Source organism: Solanum tuberosum, unplaced genomic scaffold (genome assembly GCF_000226075.1).
Source record: "Solanum tuberosum cultivar DM 1-3 516 R44 unplaced genomic scaffold, SolTub_3.0 scf00345, whole genome shotgun sequence".
Classification (NCBI taxonomy): domain Eukaryota; kingdom Viridiplantae; phylum Streptophyta; class Magnoliopsida; order Solanales; family Solanaceae; genus Solanum; species Solanum tuberosum.
The window spans coordinates 617,388-632,807 of NW_006239264.1; the positions used below are offsets into that span (position 1 = coordinate 617,388).

Here is a 15,420-nt window from a genome sequence, read left to right on the forward strand (position 1 = left end):
GGGGGGTGGGGGGGGGGGGGGGGTGGGGGGGGGGGGGGGGTATATAGACTAATTCCAAAGAGTAAACTAAAGGACTGGGATGCTCTACCACCAAGATGGATCTCACAAACATCAACAAACAGGGAAATAGCATCATATAAGAACCAACATCAAATTCAAGCACATTTACTGGTCTCTTCCATTTTTTCTCTCGTTTATTTCATTTCAAATCCTCTCCTATCAACCCTACAGGGAGGGAGAAGAAACGAACTGTCTTGGTAAGCTAAAAAGATCTTTCTCTTCAAAGGGAGAAGTCCACTCCCGAGAACCACCAGTAGATGTTTCTGCTGTTGCAGCTCGTTCCTGAAGCCCAGGTATCGAGACACCACCACCATTCGACAGAGCAGGTCTCATGGCAGATGTAACACCGAGTCCAGGGGTAAATGAATCATATGTACGTGCATTGTTTTGCATCAAAGGGTTCATTCCTGGCCACATGCCACCTGCTCTTGAAGATGAAGACCCACGATCTAAACTCCAGTCTATGTTAGTGTAATCTAGCTGTTCCATTGAGCCGCCACCACTGTTCCAATCAACCGGAGACGATGACCCAGACAGACCATTGGTGCCAAACCCAGAGAAGAGTCCAAGTGAGGAAGCTGCAGAAAGGGTTTGTGTCTGCAAAGCACCTGTTCTACTCCACAAATTATTACCCCGGCTTGTTCCTGGCGATTCAAGTGGGCCGTTGCTAGAAACAAATTGTTGTGGCTGCTGGTGTTGTTGATACTGAAGTTGGCTGTACAACTGGTTTGTGCTGACACCATTTGGGCTCAGGCTTCTTGTGCCAGGAATATGTGGCATCGGTCCATTGGGTTTCACTGTCTCAACAGTGTAAGGAACCCATCCTGCTGTACTTCCTGGCGGAGAAGAGCTTAAAGTTGAGGTGGGAGTCTGCTTAGGATTAAATGATTGATTGGATCGTTGCATAACTATAACTGGTTCTCTCACAGTTCCTAGCTGTAGATTCTTCAATTCATTTCCTACAGCAATGTAACGAGCTTCCGTCTTGGATGATTGGGTTGATGCCTGCAAAGGAGATGCCAAAGAATAGGAAACAGAAGGATTTGATCCTGCATTTAGCCACCTTTTGTCAGCAGGCACTGCCATTTGTGGTGGCTTGGCCCACTCCAATTTTGGCTGAACCCTTTTAAGTGATTGTATACTTTTGCTTCCATTCTCTGCAGAAGATCCTGATGTGGCTGCAACTTTAGTATAATTGAAGTCTCTATCATCCCTTTTAGGCAATATCATGTTGGGTGAAGGTTTTACAGGTGCTCTTAGTAAGTTCTGGGTGGTGGTATTTGGAAGCTTGCCAATGCCCAAGGTAGGAGGATCACCACTTTCTTCAGGCTTAGATGGCGCAGAATGTGCTTCCTGTTTTTGTGACCTCAAAGTCTCTTCAGCCTTCTCAAGATCACCCTCGCAGGCAACTAAGGCTCTTTCAACTTCCTGCTTGGAACACTTGTGCTTATTTTCCATGTCTGTAATGCGAGCAAGCTCTTCTGAAATGTCAATTTTCAAATTACCCCCACCATCAAGATTATGCTCCTTAAGTTTATCTGCTTCTTCACCACCTTCAAATAACCATGAGACTGATTCTTCTACTCTGCCTTCATTTAAGATAAGAGCCATTGTAGCTCGTTCTGAAGAGAATCCCATAGCCACAAGCTGCTGGGCAAGTGCTTCCAGCTTTCTTGACATCAGATAACCACTGCACTTTTCATGCAATTCTTGAGCTCGTCTCTCCTTTTGACGTTGATGCTTCTTCTCATTTTTCTGACGGATTTTTTCCCTTTTGTCGTTATCAGAGCCAGGTACTACTGTCTCTGCCCGGGGAGGGGGATTAGACATTTTCTCTTTATGGTCCTCTGACTCACCAGACCAGCTACCATTATTGGAAACAGAATCATACTCGCTGCTAGGTCCAAGTGAGTGCCCACTATGGTCATCTGTCTCGTCAATATTTCTGAAACGACCGTTCACATGAAGAGCAGCATTTGAAGTCACAGGAGCTGTCTCAATTGTATGGAATGTTCCTAAAAGAGGATTGTATCCACTAGTCGGAGTAGTAGCACCTGCATTTACACTTGAAGGCTTTGAAGCAGCTTTGGGTGGTTCCTTGCCACCCTTTTTGTCCTTTGACTTGGACCTAGATGCTGGAGACATTGCTACTGCTTCTAATTCGAAAATCTACAGCAGAGAAGAAAGCATAGAGTAAGCAACTGCTGCAAACTTATAGCACAAACTGTTTAGAGACTCTTCATCAATAAAATTTTACAATATTAAGTTTTAAGAAGAAAATGTCTTTCTACCAAAAAAGTGAACAATAGAAGTAAGTCTGCACATACCCTTAAGAGAGAGGAAGAACTAACAAGTTACATAATAACATCAATGACACGGATGTGAGAATATTCAAAAAACTAAAGTTCTTAATTTCCTAGGCTGGATGTGCACATCTCAGTATCAACTGACGGACAAGGAAGCAAAGGATAACTATAGATGAACATGGACACACTTTTATCTGTTAAGACAATTCATTTAATTCCTGAAAAAGTTAAACCTTAATAAGTTGATAATGATGTAATGCAACGCATTGATTAAACTCCCATACAAAGAGGAGACATGTATACAAACTCGAACTCTGAGAGAAAGGTAAATATATGTTACTATTGCATGTCTTGTGCAATTCGTTTAACATGCAAAAAAGCTAATGAAGAATACTGCAGGAAGTCTAGTTATACAACAAGGAGACAGATTCTAATGTTGCAGCAGTTAGAGAGCAAAAGCAGACAGACAGTATAGCTAATGAAGGAAGTAAGCCTCATTCTATCAGAGGCCAAAGCCCAAGGAAAATTAATAGAAAAAAGTATCACTAATTAATATAAAAGGAGTGCCTATCCAGGTAATCCTAATATCAGTGCATCCAACACTATTTCGCTAATCAATCACTTTCATGTTCTTGACTTCTAAGAGCTGAAATGGAAGAAATCTACTACAAACCTCATCCCTTGATCATGTTGAAATTGACATTGTACAGTATGTTGCATCATTCTTTTTCTTTTTTTTATGATAGATATTTTCTCTGGGGCCAACCACATTCTTTGAAATTCAGGGATAACGGGTCCACCCTCTACCCTTCTACAGTACACATATGACTGGCTTTTCGGTCATGCAGAAAACTGTATATTAACTGTCTTAGGTTTAGTTCCTCTGGTTGGTTAGAACAAACAAACATCTTCAAGCAGCAAAATCCAAATTCCCATCCTTGATCTCAACTGAATCACCATCCAAAATTTATATCTTATACATCAGTAATTGCATAAGTGAATGAACCTGACTCAACAATTTGGTTTTTTCCTTTAAAATGTGGAACTATGAATTAATAGCATGTCCATGTGATACAAACAAGTATGGTCGAAGTGTCCTAGTACAACAACCTTCGGGTGTGTGGTCTTATGAAATAATAGTCTCCACATTCAAAATCTATAACCACCCTTGAGTCAAAAAGTGGGCTATTCGATGAATTGTGTTTCCTCTACCAAGTACCTCTAATATTTCTTTCATAGATATTGACTAAAGTAGCATAATCTCCCTAACAGTAAATAATATTCGAAAGTGTATCACATATCATTCATATTCAAAAAAGCTAATACCTACTGAAATATTTTATAAAATAAAGAACATAGTCAGTCACACAACTGTTGATATCCAAGAAGATGCAAGAACAGACACTAGTCTGATTAGAAATCTGGCAAACTATCATAGTCTGTCAAAAGTATGAAATTATAAACGCTTTTCCAACTATTGCCCATGATTTCCTATTGCTATGTATGTTAAAATTGCTTCCACGTTACAATTTTGATTGCCAACAACAAGAAGTCGTTGTGTTTCAGAAATATCCCCACTCATAAGTCTGAGATACATCTATGAATTGAAAGGTCTGAATGATCAACTCTGCAATCAGTTGTTAGAATGGATAGGTATTCAAATTGTTCATCTGAAAAAATTAGAACACTTCTTATTGGATGATCAGGAGATTCAAGCATTTCAGATCCTCAACATGATTGAAACTATTTTAGCACAATACGGTCACATCATTTCTGATCCTTAACAGTGTTATATTTGGACCCATTCGCGAATATGAATGGAACCAAGGGAGGGCAGAGTCTAGATAAATAAGAATCTAATTCTAACCATGGAAGCAAGTAACTCACTATCATTTAGGCTTTCATCATCTTGTTCTTGTGCACATTTTGCCCTAAAAGAAAAATAGAACAAGAAGATCTAGCTTTCTGATAGAAGCATGTAAAAGACATTCCAGAAGCAAAATTGCAACCAAACCCATCCCAACCCCATAAAAACACAAATTCCCATGCGTATCAACATCAATAAATAACCCTAAATGCCTCAATCCCAAACTAGATGTGTCTAAATCTTCTGTATCCATTAAAGTCTCATAACATCAACGACTACGCCTCAACCCCTCAATCCAATGAATCCTCTACATCCGTTTGATTCCAAGTCCTCAACCCATCGTTCCCTGGCCGCATCCATCCTCCTTTACCCATGTATCATTCATGTTCACATATCGATAATTCTATTCAACACTAATCACGAACACTAAAATTTACATGGCTTTATAATCAACACACCGCCCAAATTCATCGCCGTCAAAAATCAAACAAAAATTACATAAAACCAATTCCAATTCCCCAAACAGACATCAAAAGAACAAAAACTAAAGCAAAAAAACTGGAAAAAATAACCAATGAATCAACTACGGAAGATCGGTAAAGGAATACCTGTTAACGGAAGGAGGAGGGGACGGATCGATGGAGGAATCGTTGTCGCGATGAAGAATTCTGAGAATTTTAGAGAGAGAAAGTGAGATTGGGGACTGAATATAGAGAGAGAAAGAGAGAGAGATAGGTAATGCGAGGCTGAAATGAAACTGAATCGACGAAATTAGGGTTTCCCTACAGATGGAATTTCACAATTCATTATTTTTTTCTTCTTATATATACTGAAGTCTTTAAATATTACTAGCTTTTTATTTTTATATTATGTGCTATTTATTTTTCCTTGAAATAAAATAAAATCAAAATATGTGAAATGTATAACATTTGGATAAGAGTTTATTCAAGTATTAATTGATTGTTGTTGTTTATTTGAACTTTGATGGATATAACTTTTCAATTTTATTAAAAATAAAAAATAGTAATTGACTTTTTTGGTTGTGAAAGACTACACATTTTATTATTTTAAAAATAAAAAAAGATTAATTGACTTGTTTTTGGTTGTGAAAGATTACACATTTTATTAAAAATAAAAAATATTAATTGACTTTTTTTGTTGTGAAAAATAATACTTTTTATTACGTTAAAAAAATTAGCATTGGGTCACATTGACCATAGAATACATTGTTGTTGTGATCTATTACTAGGCTCTGAAGCCAAGTTAACTAGGTCAAGATGGTACAAAAATAAGCTATCATTTTTAATTAGTGTTAGATTACAGAATGTGGATCTCCAAGAATAATTAACGTTAACACATTTTGTTTGTGGCATTGTGGGCGCTCCATAATTGTTTGGACTTGAAGTAGTGAGTTGATAATGTAGAGGTTCTTCATTATTGCGAAGCAACAATGATCAAAATATCAATTGATTGTTCAAGCTATGTGTACAAAAAATTGATATTAAAAAAGATAAAAAAATTTACGTTATTTTTCCTCATGATTAACTAAATAATATTATTATTCTATGAAATAATTGTGCGATATTAATTATTTTCATTGCTTATAACAATTAAAAGTCCGTTAAATTCATATAAGCTCACATTTCTATCAATTGAAGCTTGATAAGCAAACATTATCAATTATTAAAATATTACAATCGCGATTATTTTTATGTACGATTTATACAATTATTATGTACTTGCGTGCATCAAATTAAACGTCAGAATTCAATAATATTTATTAGTATTAGTACATACCTGAATATACAATTTCAATATTATTTTATTTTTTTGGTTTATTCGAGTGAAGACCCAATTGGGAGCACGTTCTAGAGGCTTGTGGAATCATTTTTTGTAATTTAAAGACTTGTTAAAAAAATATTTGTCACCTAATTACTAATTAGTCATGTTCATGTTTGACTTTGACCTAATCAAAACATGGCTAGCTTATTCATTTTGTCATATGATTAAATTTTCTTTGGCAAACTTTTTCTTAAAAGAAAAGAAAAATATTAGTATATTTTAGTTAGAATCAACATATCTTTTAAAGGTAATGTTTTTATGTTAAAATATTATCTTATAATGAAATTATAGTGAGTTATTTATAAAAAAACATTGTCAAAGTAGTTTTACTTCCTAATGATCTAGATAGGTGTTCCATCTATACTTATAAAATCAAGACATAATATATGGTTAACTATCATCAAATTGTTTTAAAAGAAAATTTAGCAACGTATTATAAAGGTAAATTTCATAAATATATAATAAAGTAGTTATTTTGCATCTTAATTCTTACATTAAAAAATAGCCAAAAATTAGCGACAGCCGACATGTGTATATGCAACAAAATTATTTTCAACAAAATGATCATATGTATATGTGAAGTATCAATATTGCACAAACAGTATATATATATATAGAGAACGTATAACTATATATTAGAGATGTATATAAATCTATATACATTATTGATACAATAAAAATATACATTGCATACCATTTATTTTTCAATCCTAACAAACTCAAATCTCCTCTAAACAATCCTCAAATTCAGATATGAGTTCCTCTTAATGTTTCAAATCTATTGATATATTAGTCACTCAAAAGAATTTTCTATGAAACATATTTTAATATATTATTCACTCGAAATAAATAAAGAAAGAAAAAGAAGGAAGAGAAACATGGAAGGCGAAGCAGAAAACAAACAGGTAAATAAAGCTATATGGCTTTATATATATATAGTAATAAAACAACTCAGATACATTGTTATCCCCTCTCGGATATCTCTCTCTCATCACATAATGTATCATTTGCAATGTATTAGACAACCAAGAAATGTATCCGAAAGCAATAAAAAATTTGAGATTTTTATAATTAAAAAAATGTCTGAAATAAAATCTAATTATCCCCAACTGTATGGAATTTCTGTACTTTATGCTAACAATAAATTCATAAGGACCATGCTATCAATATTGTATCAAGGGATGCAGAAAGTCCAATTTTTGTGGGGAATAAATAGCTGTTGTTTTATACTGGACAGAGTAGACGTGTCATCAACTATTTTCTAGTAACCATATTGAAGCTAGACAAAAATTCAGATAAAACAATCAAAGGAAATTAAAGGAATACACTTACTACTCTTATTTATCACCAACATAAGAGTAACTTCATGGGTAAGCAATATGTGGCGGAATTAGAATTTTCAAATAAAAGATAGTAATATTTCAAAGATGCACACTAACGGAGATCTTGTCGATCACTTGCTTTGTGGGGGTAACAACACATAGATAGCAGAAACATGCCTTTTTCAGGGTTTACTAATTCCACTTTGTGGGGCTAAACTGAGTATATCGTTGTCATCGTTGTATTATTATACAGTAATAATAATCCCACTTTGTGTTACAATGATGATTTGAAGCCCTTTAAATATGCATTTTGTAACTCTTTCTTCTTTTAGTCTTTTCATATACATATACATGTTTTTTTAGAGTATTTGTTTCATCAACAATACAAAGACAACCTTCAGCACATTCAAAGAAAATGTTGCCTACTTCTGCTTCTTCAGTCTTGGAGACAACACATGACCACCCTTCACCACAATTGCATATAACTTTGTCTTTGGAGGACACTTCTATAGCTTTTTGTGAATGTGAAAGCTCTTTCACAGCTTCACCCCTTCATAAGAAAAAACCAAAAGTTCAGTAACCATACATGAAATTAACCCTCAAACACACAATCAAAGTCATATGAGAGGATTTGAACTTGATGAGTTTGATCTTTAATGTTACGGATTCAAGAATCTAATATTTTGAACAATAATATATGAAGATTCAATAAATTTCATACCAAGACTTATTTTTGAGTCTCATAAGATTATAAGTCCAAGCACCAAAAATGGCCCCCAAAGTTGGCCCAATAATGTAAATCCATAACCCTTTGTAATGACCTGTAACAATTGCTGGTCCCAAACTTCTTGCTGGGTTCATTGATGCCCCTGTTAGTGGTCTGTATTTCAACAAAATCATATGTTTTACCGCATCGACTCAAGTGAAGCAAATCAAAGTAGAAATGAAAAGAAAAGATGATATTGAAGAAAAATATAACAACTAACATCAAATGAGAGCAAAGCATAATATATATCTATGCAAGAAACTGTAACATCAATAACAAAATTGTAATCATCTAAACATAATAAACAACAGATGATCACAGATACCAAAAGCCAAAGACTAAATGACTAATTTAGATATGATATGGTACTATAAATAGTCATATACAATATACTTTCAACATGATGGGACCAAAATAATAGCTTGAAATGAAAAGAGAAGTACCCAGAGAACAATATATCAAGTGAAACAGTGGCTCCAATTGCAACACCAGATAAATGTTTCATCTGCATCAAATTCCAAATAATAACATACACTTAATTTAACACAGTATACGTTAAATTATATTGATAGTGTAAAAAAAAAAAAAAAAACTTTGATCGCGAAATGAAACTAACAGCTCGATCATCAGTAGCAACACCAGCAATGACAAACATTAGGTAAAATGTGGCAATAAACTCAAGTATCAAAGCTTGTAAATTTGTTCCTGCTGGAACTGTTCCTACAAATTGATCTTCTTTGCCATTAAATATTAGTCGAAGGGATCCACTCGCGAGAATGGATCCCACGACTTGTACCAAAATATAAGCTGGAACCTACACAATAATATAATTCAATATCATCATCAACAACAACAATAATATTAAACGATATGATGATATTAATACGTTTGTTCTGTTTTACCTGAATCCATGGAAACATTTTGCTTGTGGCAAATGCAATTGTTACAGCAGGGTTAAAATGTGCACCGGAGACATGTCCAACAGAGTAAATTAAAACCATGACAACAAGTCCCCAAACAGACGCGATTCCAGGTAGTGTGACAACGTTGTTCTTGTTTATATTCAAAATTATAGCAGCACAACCAGCAAATATCAACATGTAGGTTCCCACGAACTCTGCTATCAACTACAAGAACAATGTTTTTCGCGTTTAAATGATATGATTATACAATTCAACATAATAGATGATCAGACAATGGTTCATGGATCCAAAATCTTGAATAATTCCATTTTGATTCGAGCAAACTTTGAAAGGTTCAAACATGACCATTTATTGATCAAATTACTCGAAATTGACTCAACCTGCTCATCTGACACTCTAGAGGTAACTTCAAAATCAAGACTCAAATTCAATCATTAAGATCAATTTTGTGAAGTGAGAGTACCTTTTGCACGAAATGTACGCTCATAAAGCATTTTAAGTGTTTTTGAGGAGTAGCAGAAGTAGTAATAGCGGATGGTAATGGTGATGGACAATCATTGATCCTTAACGAAGTTGATCGAATTCCTTCAATTTCTGGTATTTCCTCCATAGTAACTTGTGATTTGATTAATTATTGGCTCCAATAAGCAATAAAATGGATGAACAAGAACTAATTAAGCATGTCTCAATCCTTTATGAGTCCCTTTGTTGACTTTTTCAGGTACTTGTATAGTTGTATAATTGAAATTGACAAAACTTTATTTATTTATTTATTGTGTGGAGGGGGTGGATTGATTGATTATAATTTATAGGAAATTACGTAGTTTATCAATTAATATATTTTAAAATTGAATATTGTCAACTTATTACGCACGTATTAATGGAAATTGAAAGCTCTCAATACAAAATGTTATTGCACTTACTATATATGTAATAGTTAATTGAACAAGTTGTAAGTAATTTATAATTAATTGAACAAGTAGTAAGTAGTGAAGCTTACCCGCAACCGAAACAGGGAATTGCTTCCGCAGAAAGGCAAGAAAATGCGCTCGAGCATAAGGACTCACAACACACCTAATCATGTCTGGCGCGAGCCATAAGAGTATAAATCCGTGAGGCACTCTCTATCTCTGCCTTTTCCTTGGGACACATGCTTAGGAACTTGTTGGCTATTGAAAGCCATCCTAAACTTTTTTTAACAGAAATTGATTTAACACCAATAATATTCAAGCAAATAATATATAATTGAGCTTCTGAGCCAATACTCATAAACAATCGACATGTAAATGTCAAACACACATATGATAAAAGATCAAAGTCAACCAACATACAAAATAATTGAATAGGAAGGAGGGGCGGAGCTACGATTCCATCTATAAATTCAACGAAACTTAATAATTTTATTTATAATATCAGGTTTTTTCCTCCAAAATGAAATGATTATATTTATCAATATTTTAAAATTAGAATTTATATTTAAAAATTATATAAAATATTTTTTTCAAAAATATAAATTGGACTGGCCCGGCGTGATCCGTACCCCACGTAGTGATGGATGAGTTTGATGTTTTCCAGCCCATCAAAATAATGGGTCAGTCTACTGTAACCCATCAAACTCCAAAGTCTGTATATGCAAACTTGGATGGATTTGGCTGATCTATATTGACAGCTCTTGAGAGATAAATATAAATTACTAAATAGTACTGTAATGATTCAGTATATCTACAAATCGATAACCAACAAATCAAATTGATATACTTGAAAATCAAATCGAATCGATAAATACTCATCCCTATCACAAAGTAAGCATATTTCATATTATCAGCCTAAAATTTAAACATTGTGCATTTGCAAAGCTTATTTCAATTTACTATAAATTTATATGTAAACAACTGTACTTTTCGTCCAAATATATGAAAACCACAGTTCATTTTACAATATTCAAATATAGTACAGTTTCATTAGTATAAAGACTAAAAATAATAATACATTTGATACACTTTCTTAACACAGAAGTTCGTATAACATACCTAAAGGGAGTATTATTTCATGTGAGAAAGAATGTATAGGTGCGTATTAGCAATAACGTTATTAAATTGTTTAACGATAAAATTATCCTTTAATTCATTTACGGTTAATCAATGCATGACAACTCCATCAATATTTATCATCACATAAACACACATTTATTAATCTTACAAACTTTAAATTATTCAAATACACTTACAACAAGACATTTAAATACTGTCAGATACATAGATCTGACTTTATTTTTCACAAACATAACAGTAATTGCATGCCAAACAACTGGCTTTATTTCACACAAGCATAATAGTAACTTTATACCAAACAACTGGCTTTACTTCACACCAGCATAAGAGTAGTTTTATTTCATTTTGTGGCATAAACAATTTGCTTGAATTCCTGAACTTCCTTGAAATTCTCCCATTCCTTCACCCAAATCTTGGTCTTGTATATTTTCTTATATCCATCATCAGTTGCAACAAGTGTTATATAGTACATCATTCCAGCAACAACTTGTTCTTTCACATTCAAAACTTCTACAAACTCCAAATGAGCATTCTGAAAAATAGAGTATACGACATTCGTTCAAATGAAAGAATTATTAGATACTGCAGTAAATTCAAGATTTAAATATTATAGGTTTGAATGTGAAACTAACATAAAAATAATAGAGGAATAAATCATTTGAATTGACCTCTTTCTTATTATAATCTTGAACAGCAAAACGAGCAAGATCTTGGATTTCAAAGCTGATTGGGAATGGAACAATGATAATGCCCCCAAGCTTTGCACTATCATCACCAACAAGCTTGAACTCTACAACTTTCTTGAAGTCCTCCCATTCTTTCACCCAAATCTTAGCTTCATATATTTTCTTCTTTCCAGCATCAGTTGCCGCAAGTGTTATATAGTACATCATTCCCGCAACAACTTGTTCCTTCACATTCAAAACTTCTACAAACTCCAAATGAGCCTTCTGAAAAATAGATTGTATATGACGTTCATTCAAATGAAAGAGTTATTAGATACTGCAGTAGATTCAGGATTTGAATATTATAAGTTTGAATGTAAAATTAAAAAAAAAATTAATAATGAGTAAGTTATTATAATTAACCTCTTTCTTATTATGATCCTGAACAGCAAAACGAGCAAGATCTTGGAACACAAGGCTGTTTATGCCTTGAACATTGATAATGCCCCCGAGTATTGGGACATCATCACCAATAAAAAGCTTGAATTCTATGACTTTCTTGAAGTTCTCCCATTCCTTAACCCAAATTTTAGCTTCATATATTTTCTCCTTTCCAGCATCATCAGTTGCCACAAGTGTTATATAGTACATCATTCCAGCAACAACTTGTTCCTTAACATTCAAATTTTCTACAAACTCCAAATGAGCTTTCTGAAAAATGTATATGACGTTCGTTCAAACGAAAGAATTATTAGTTACTATAGTAGTTTTAGAATTTGAATATTACAGATTTGAATGTGAAACTAATGAAAAAATTAAAAAGGAGTAAGTCATTTTAATTAACCTCTTTCTTATTATAATCTTGAACAGCAAAACGAGCAAGATCTTGGAATTCGGGGCTGTTTGGGAATGGAACATTGATAATTCCCCCAGGCTTTGCACTATCATCACCAACAAGCTTGAATTCAACAACTTTCTTGAAGTTCTCCCATACCTTAACCCAAATCTTAGTTTCATATATTTTTTTCTTTCCACCATCTGTTGCCGCAAATGTTATGTAGTACAACATTCCAGCAACAACTTGTTTTTTCACATTCAAATTTTCTACAAACTCCAGATGAGCATTCTGAAAAAATTGATTGTATATGACGCTCGTTCAAATGAAAGAATTATATACTAGATACAGTAGTGGATTATGAATTTGTATATTATAGGGTTGAATGTGAAATTAACTAGAAAAAAAAATAGAAGATGAGTAAGTCATTATAAATAACCTGGTCCTTATTATATTGGTGAACAGCAAAACGTGTAAGATCTTGAAACTCGGGGCTGTTTGGGAATGGAACTTCGGTAAAGCCCCCAAGTTTTTTCTCACTATCATTACCAACAAGCTTGAAGTCTATAACTTTCTTGAAGTCCTCCCATTCCTTCACCCAAATCTTGGCTTCATATTCTTTCTTATTCCCGGCATCAGTTGCCGCAAGTGTTATATAGTACATCATTAAGAAACTAAAAGTAAGTCATTATATATAATTGACCTGTGTATTGTTATAATCCTGAACAGCAAAACGAGCAAGATCTTGGAACTAACTTGGTGTTGTTTGGGTTTGGAACATTGACAATGCCCCCAGGCATTGTACTATCATCACCAACAAGCTTGAATTCTACAACTTTCTTGAAGTCCTCCCATTCTTTCACCCAAATCTTAGTTTCATATATTTTCTTCTTTCCAGCATCAATTGCCGCAAGTGTTATATAGTACATCATTCCAGCAACAACTTGTTGTTTAACGTTCAAATTTTCTACAAACTCCAAATGAACATTCTGAAAAATAGATTGTATATGACGTTCATTCAAATGAAAGAATTATTAGAAACTGTAGCGGATTCAGAATTTGAATATTATATGTTTGAAGGTGAAACTAGCGAAAAATAAAAGAGGAGTAAGCCATTTGAATTAACCTCTTTCTTATTATAAACTTGAATAGCAAAACGAGCAAGATCTTGGAACTCGGGGTTATTTGGGAATGGAACATCAGTAATGCCCCCAAGTTTTGCAATATCATCACCAACAAGCTTGAATTCTACAACTTTCTTGAAGTCCTCCCATTCTTTCACCCAAATCTTAGCTTCATATATTTTCTTCTTTCCAGCATCAATTGCCGCAAGTGTTATATAGTACATTATTCCAGCAACTATTTGTTGCTTCACGTTCAAAACCTTTTTGTATATTTTCTTCTTTCCAGCATCATCAGTTGCCGCAAGTGTTATATAGTACATGATTCCAGCAACAACTTGCTCTTTAACATTCAAATTTTCTACAAACTCCAAATGAGCATTCTGGAAAATAGATTGTATATGATGTTGGTACTACTATAGTGAAATAGGGATTTAAATATGAAATTAACGAAAAAATAAAAGAGGAGTAAGTAATTATAATTAACCTGTTTTTTATTATAATCCTGAATAGCAAAACGAGCAAGTTCTTGAAACTTGGTGTTGTTTGGGTTTGGAACATTGACAATGCCCCCAGGCATTGTACTATCATCACCAACAAGCTTGAATCCTACAACTTTCTTCAAGTCCTCCCATTTCCTCAGCAAAATCTTGGCTTCATATTCTTTCTTGTTTCCACCTTCAGTTGCCTCAAATGTTATATAGTACATTATTCCAGCAACTATTTGTTGCTTCACGTTCAAAACCTTTTTAAACTCCAAACTAGAATCCTGAAATACAAAATATATGTTGTTGAAATGAAACAAATATGAATAGTCATCTGAATCAACTAATTATTCACAAAGTAATTAAGCATTTCAAAATTAATTATATATTCTTCGAAGAGTCATCTGCTTATTTGTAACATTAATGCATTTTAAATGTTGTGCACGGATGATGTGTAGATATTTTACACTATCAATTATGTTAACTAAGACATGTAACTTTTCATAACAAAGCTAAGATGTAATCGAAGTAAATGAAAAATAATTCTTTACATTTTTCTGATTGTAATCTTGGACAGCAAAACGAGCAAGATCATCAAACTCGACTTTGTTTTCGAATGGAACATCGACAAGGCCTCCTACGATTGCCATCACTGCGAATAATTAATAACTTAATTAAGAAGAAGGAATATTTTTGTGATGAGAAGAAGGTGAACATAGCTGCTTTTTATAGAGAAAAAAAGGCTAGCACGTTATAAATATTTTGATTTGATGGATTTGGATTTTAGCTTCCAAATAACCAAAAAAGTTTTAAAAAAATAAAATAAAAAGACTCATTTTATAATTGTCCAATATTCATATCAAATGATTCACCTTCCTCGAGTCCCCTCATATGTAATGCATTAAATGGTAAATATTCCCCACTAAGTGGTCCTAATTTATATAATACTTTTAGCTTTTTGAGGTTTATTTGACGGTAATTATTTTCCTCTTTTTTAAATTACTAACTATAGGTTGAAAATCGAAGCTAAAGGTTGAAACTTTGAAGCACAACTTGAAACCACCATTAAAGTTAGTTTATCAGCTTGAGTTCTAATTTTGACTAACCACGAACGAGCTCCGTTTTGAATGGGTAATATGTCAAAAGAATCGAAATGTTGAGAGGAGCTTATATCTAA

General features: G+C 33.6%; 2 protein-coding genes and 1 pseudogene across 3 annotated transcripts; all 3 read right to left on the reverse strand.

Annotated features, from left to right (window-relative positions):
- Positions 1-111: 111 nt before the first annotated feature.
- Positions 112-5,044, reverse strand: LOC102592401 (uncharacterized). The gene is made up of 2 exons (XM_006361081.2): positions 4,842-5,044; positions 112-2,229 (listed from the first exon to the last, which is right to left on the reverse strand). The coding sequence occupies exon 2, from the start codon at positions 2,203-2,205 to the stop codon at positions 226-228; it is 1,980 nt and encodes a 659-aa protein (XP_006361143.1). The 5' UTR covers positions 2,206-2,229; positions 4,842-5,044; the 3' UTR covers positions 112-225.
- Positions 5,045-7,510: 2,466 nt separating this feature from the next.
- LOC102596712 (nodulin-26-like) lies at positions 7,511-9,836 on the reverse strand. Its single transcript, XM_015315119.1, has 6 exons — positions 9,550-9,836; positions 9,066-9,290; positions 8,780-8,977; positions 8,607-8,668; positions 8,119-8,277; positions 7,511-7,947 (listed from the first exon to the last, which is right to left on the reverse strand). Exons 1-6 carry the CDS (start codon positions 9,694-9,696, stop codon positions 7,695-7,697), a joined length of 1,044 nt encoding a protein of 347 aa, XP_015170605.1. The 5' UTR covers positions 9,697-9,836; the 3' UTR covers positions 7,511-7,694.
- A 1,413-nt stretch (positions 9,837-11,249) lies between these two features.
- LOC107063353 (multicystatin-like) lies at positions 11,250-14,948 on the reverse strand (annotated as a pseudogene). The gene is made up of 9 exons (XR_001475237.1): positions 14,795-14,948; positions 14,246-14,527; positions 14,028-14,141; positions 13,764-13,934; positions 13,077-13,626; positions 12,647-12,928; positions 12,226-12,513; positions 11,806-12,087; positions 11,250-11,669 (listed from the first exon to the last, which is right to left on the reverse strand). The product of XR_001475237.1 is annotated as a multicystatin-like (transcript).
- Positions 14,949-15,420: the final 472 nt, after the last annotated feature.

What these genes read in the sequence shown, in the direction of transcription:
- LOC102592401 (XM_006361081.2), bottom strand. Translation starts at nt 2,205, where the DNA reads ATGTCTCCAGCATCTAGGTCCAAGTCAAAGGACAAAAAGGGTGGCAAG.
- LOC102596712 (XM_015315119.1), bottom strand. Translation starts at nt 9,696, where the DNA reads ATGGAGGAAATACCAGAAATTGAAGGAATTCGATCAACTTCGTTAAGG. An exon ending in GCGTACATTTCGTGCAAAAG is followed by an intron (nt 9,291 to 9,549) that starts GTACTCTCACTT and finishes TTGTTCTTGTAG; the next exon opens with TTGATAGCAGAGTTCGTGGG. An exon ending in AAATGTTTCCATGGATTCAG is followed by an intron (nt 8,978 to 9,065) that starts GTAAAACAGAAC and finishes ATTATTGTGTAG; the next exon opens with GTTCCAGCTTATATTTTGGT.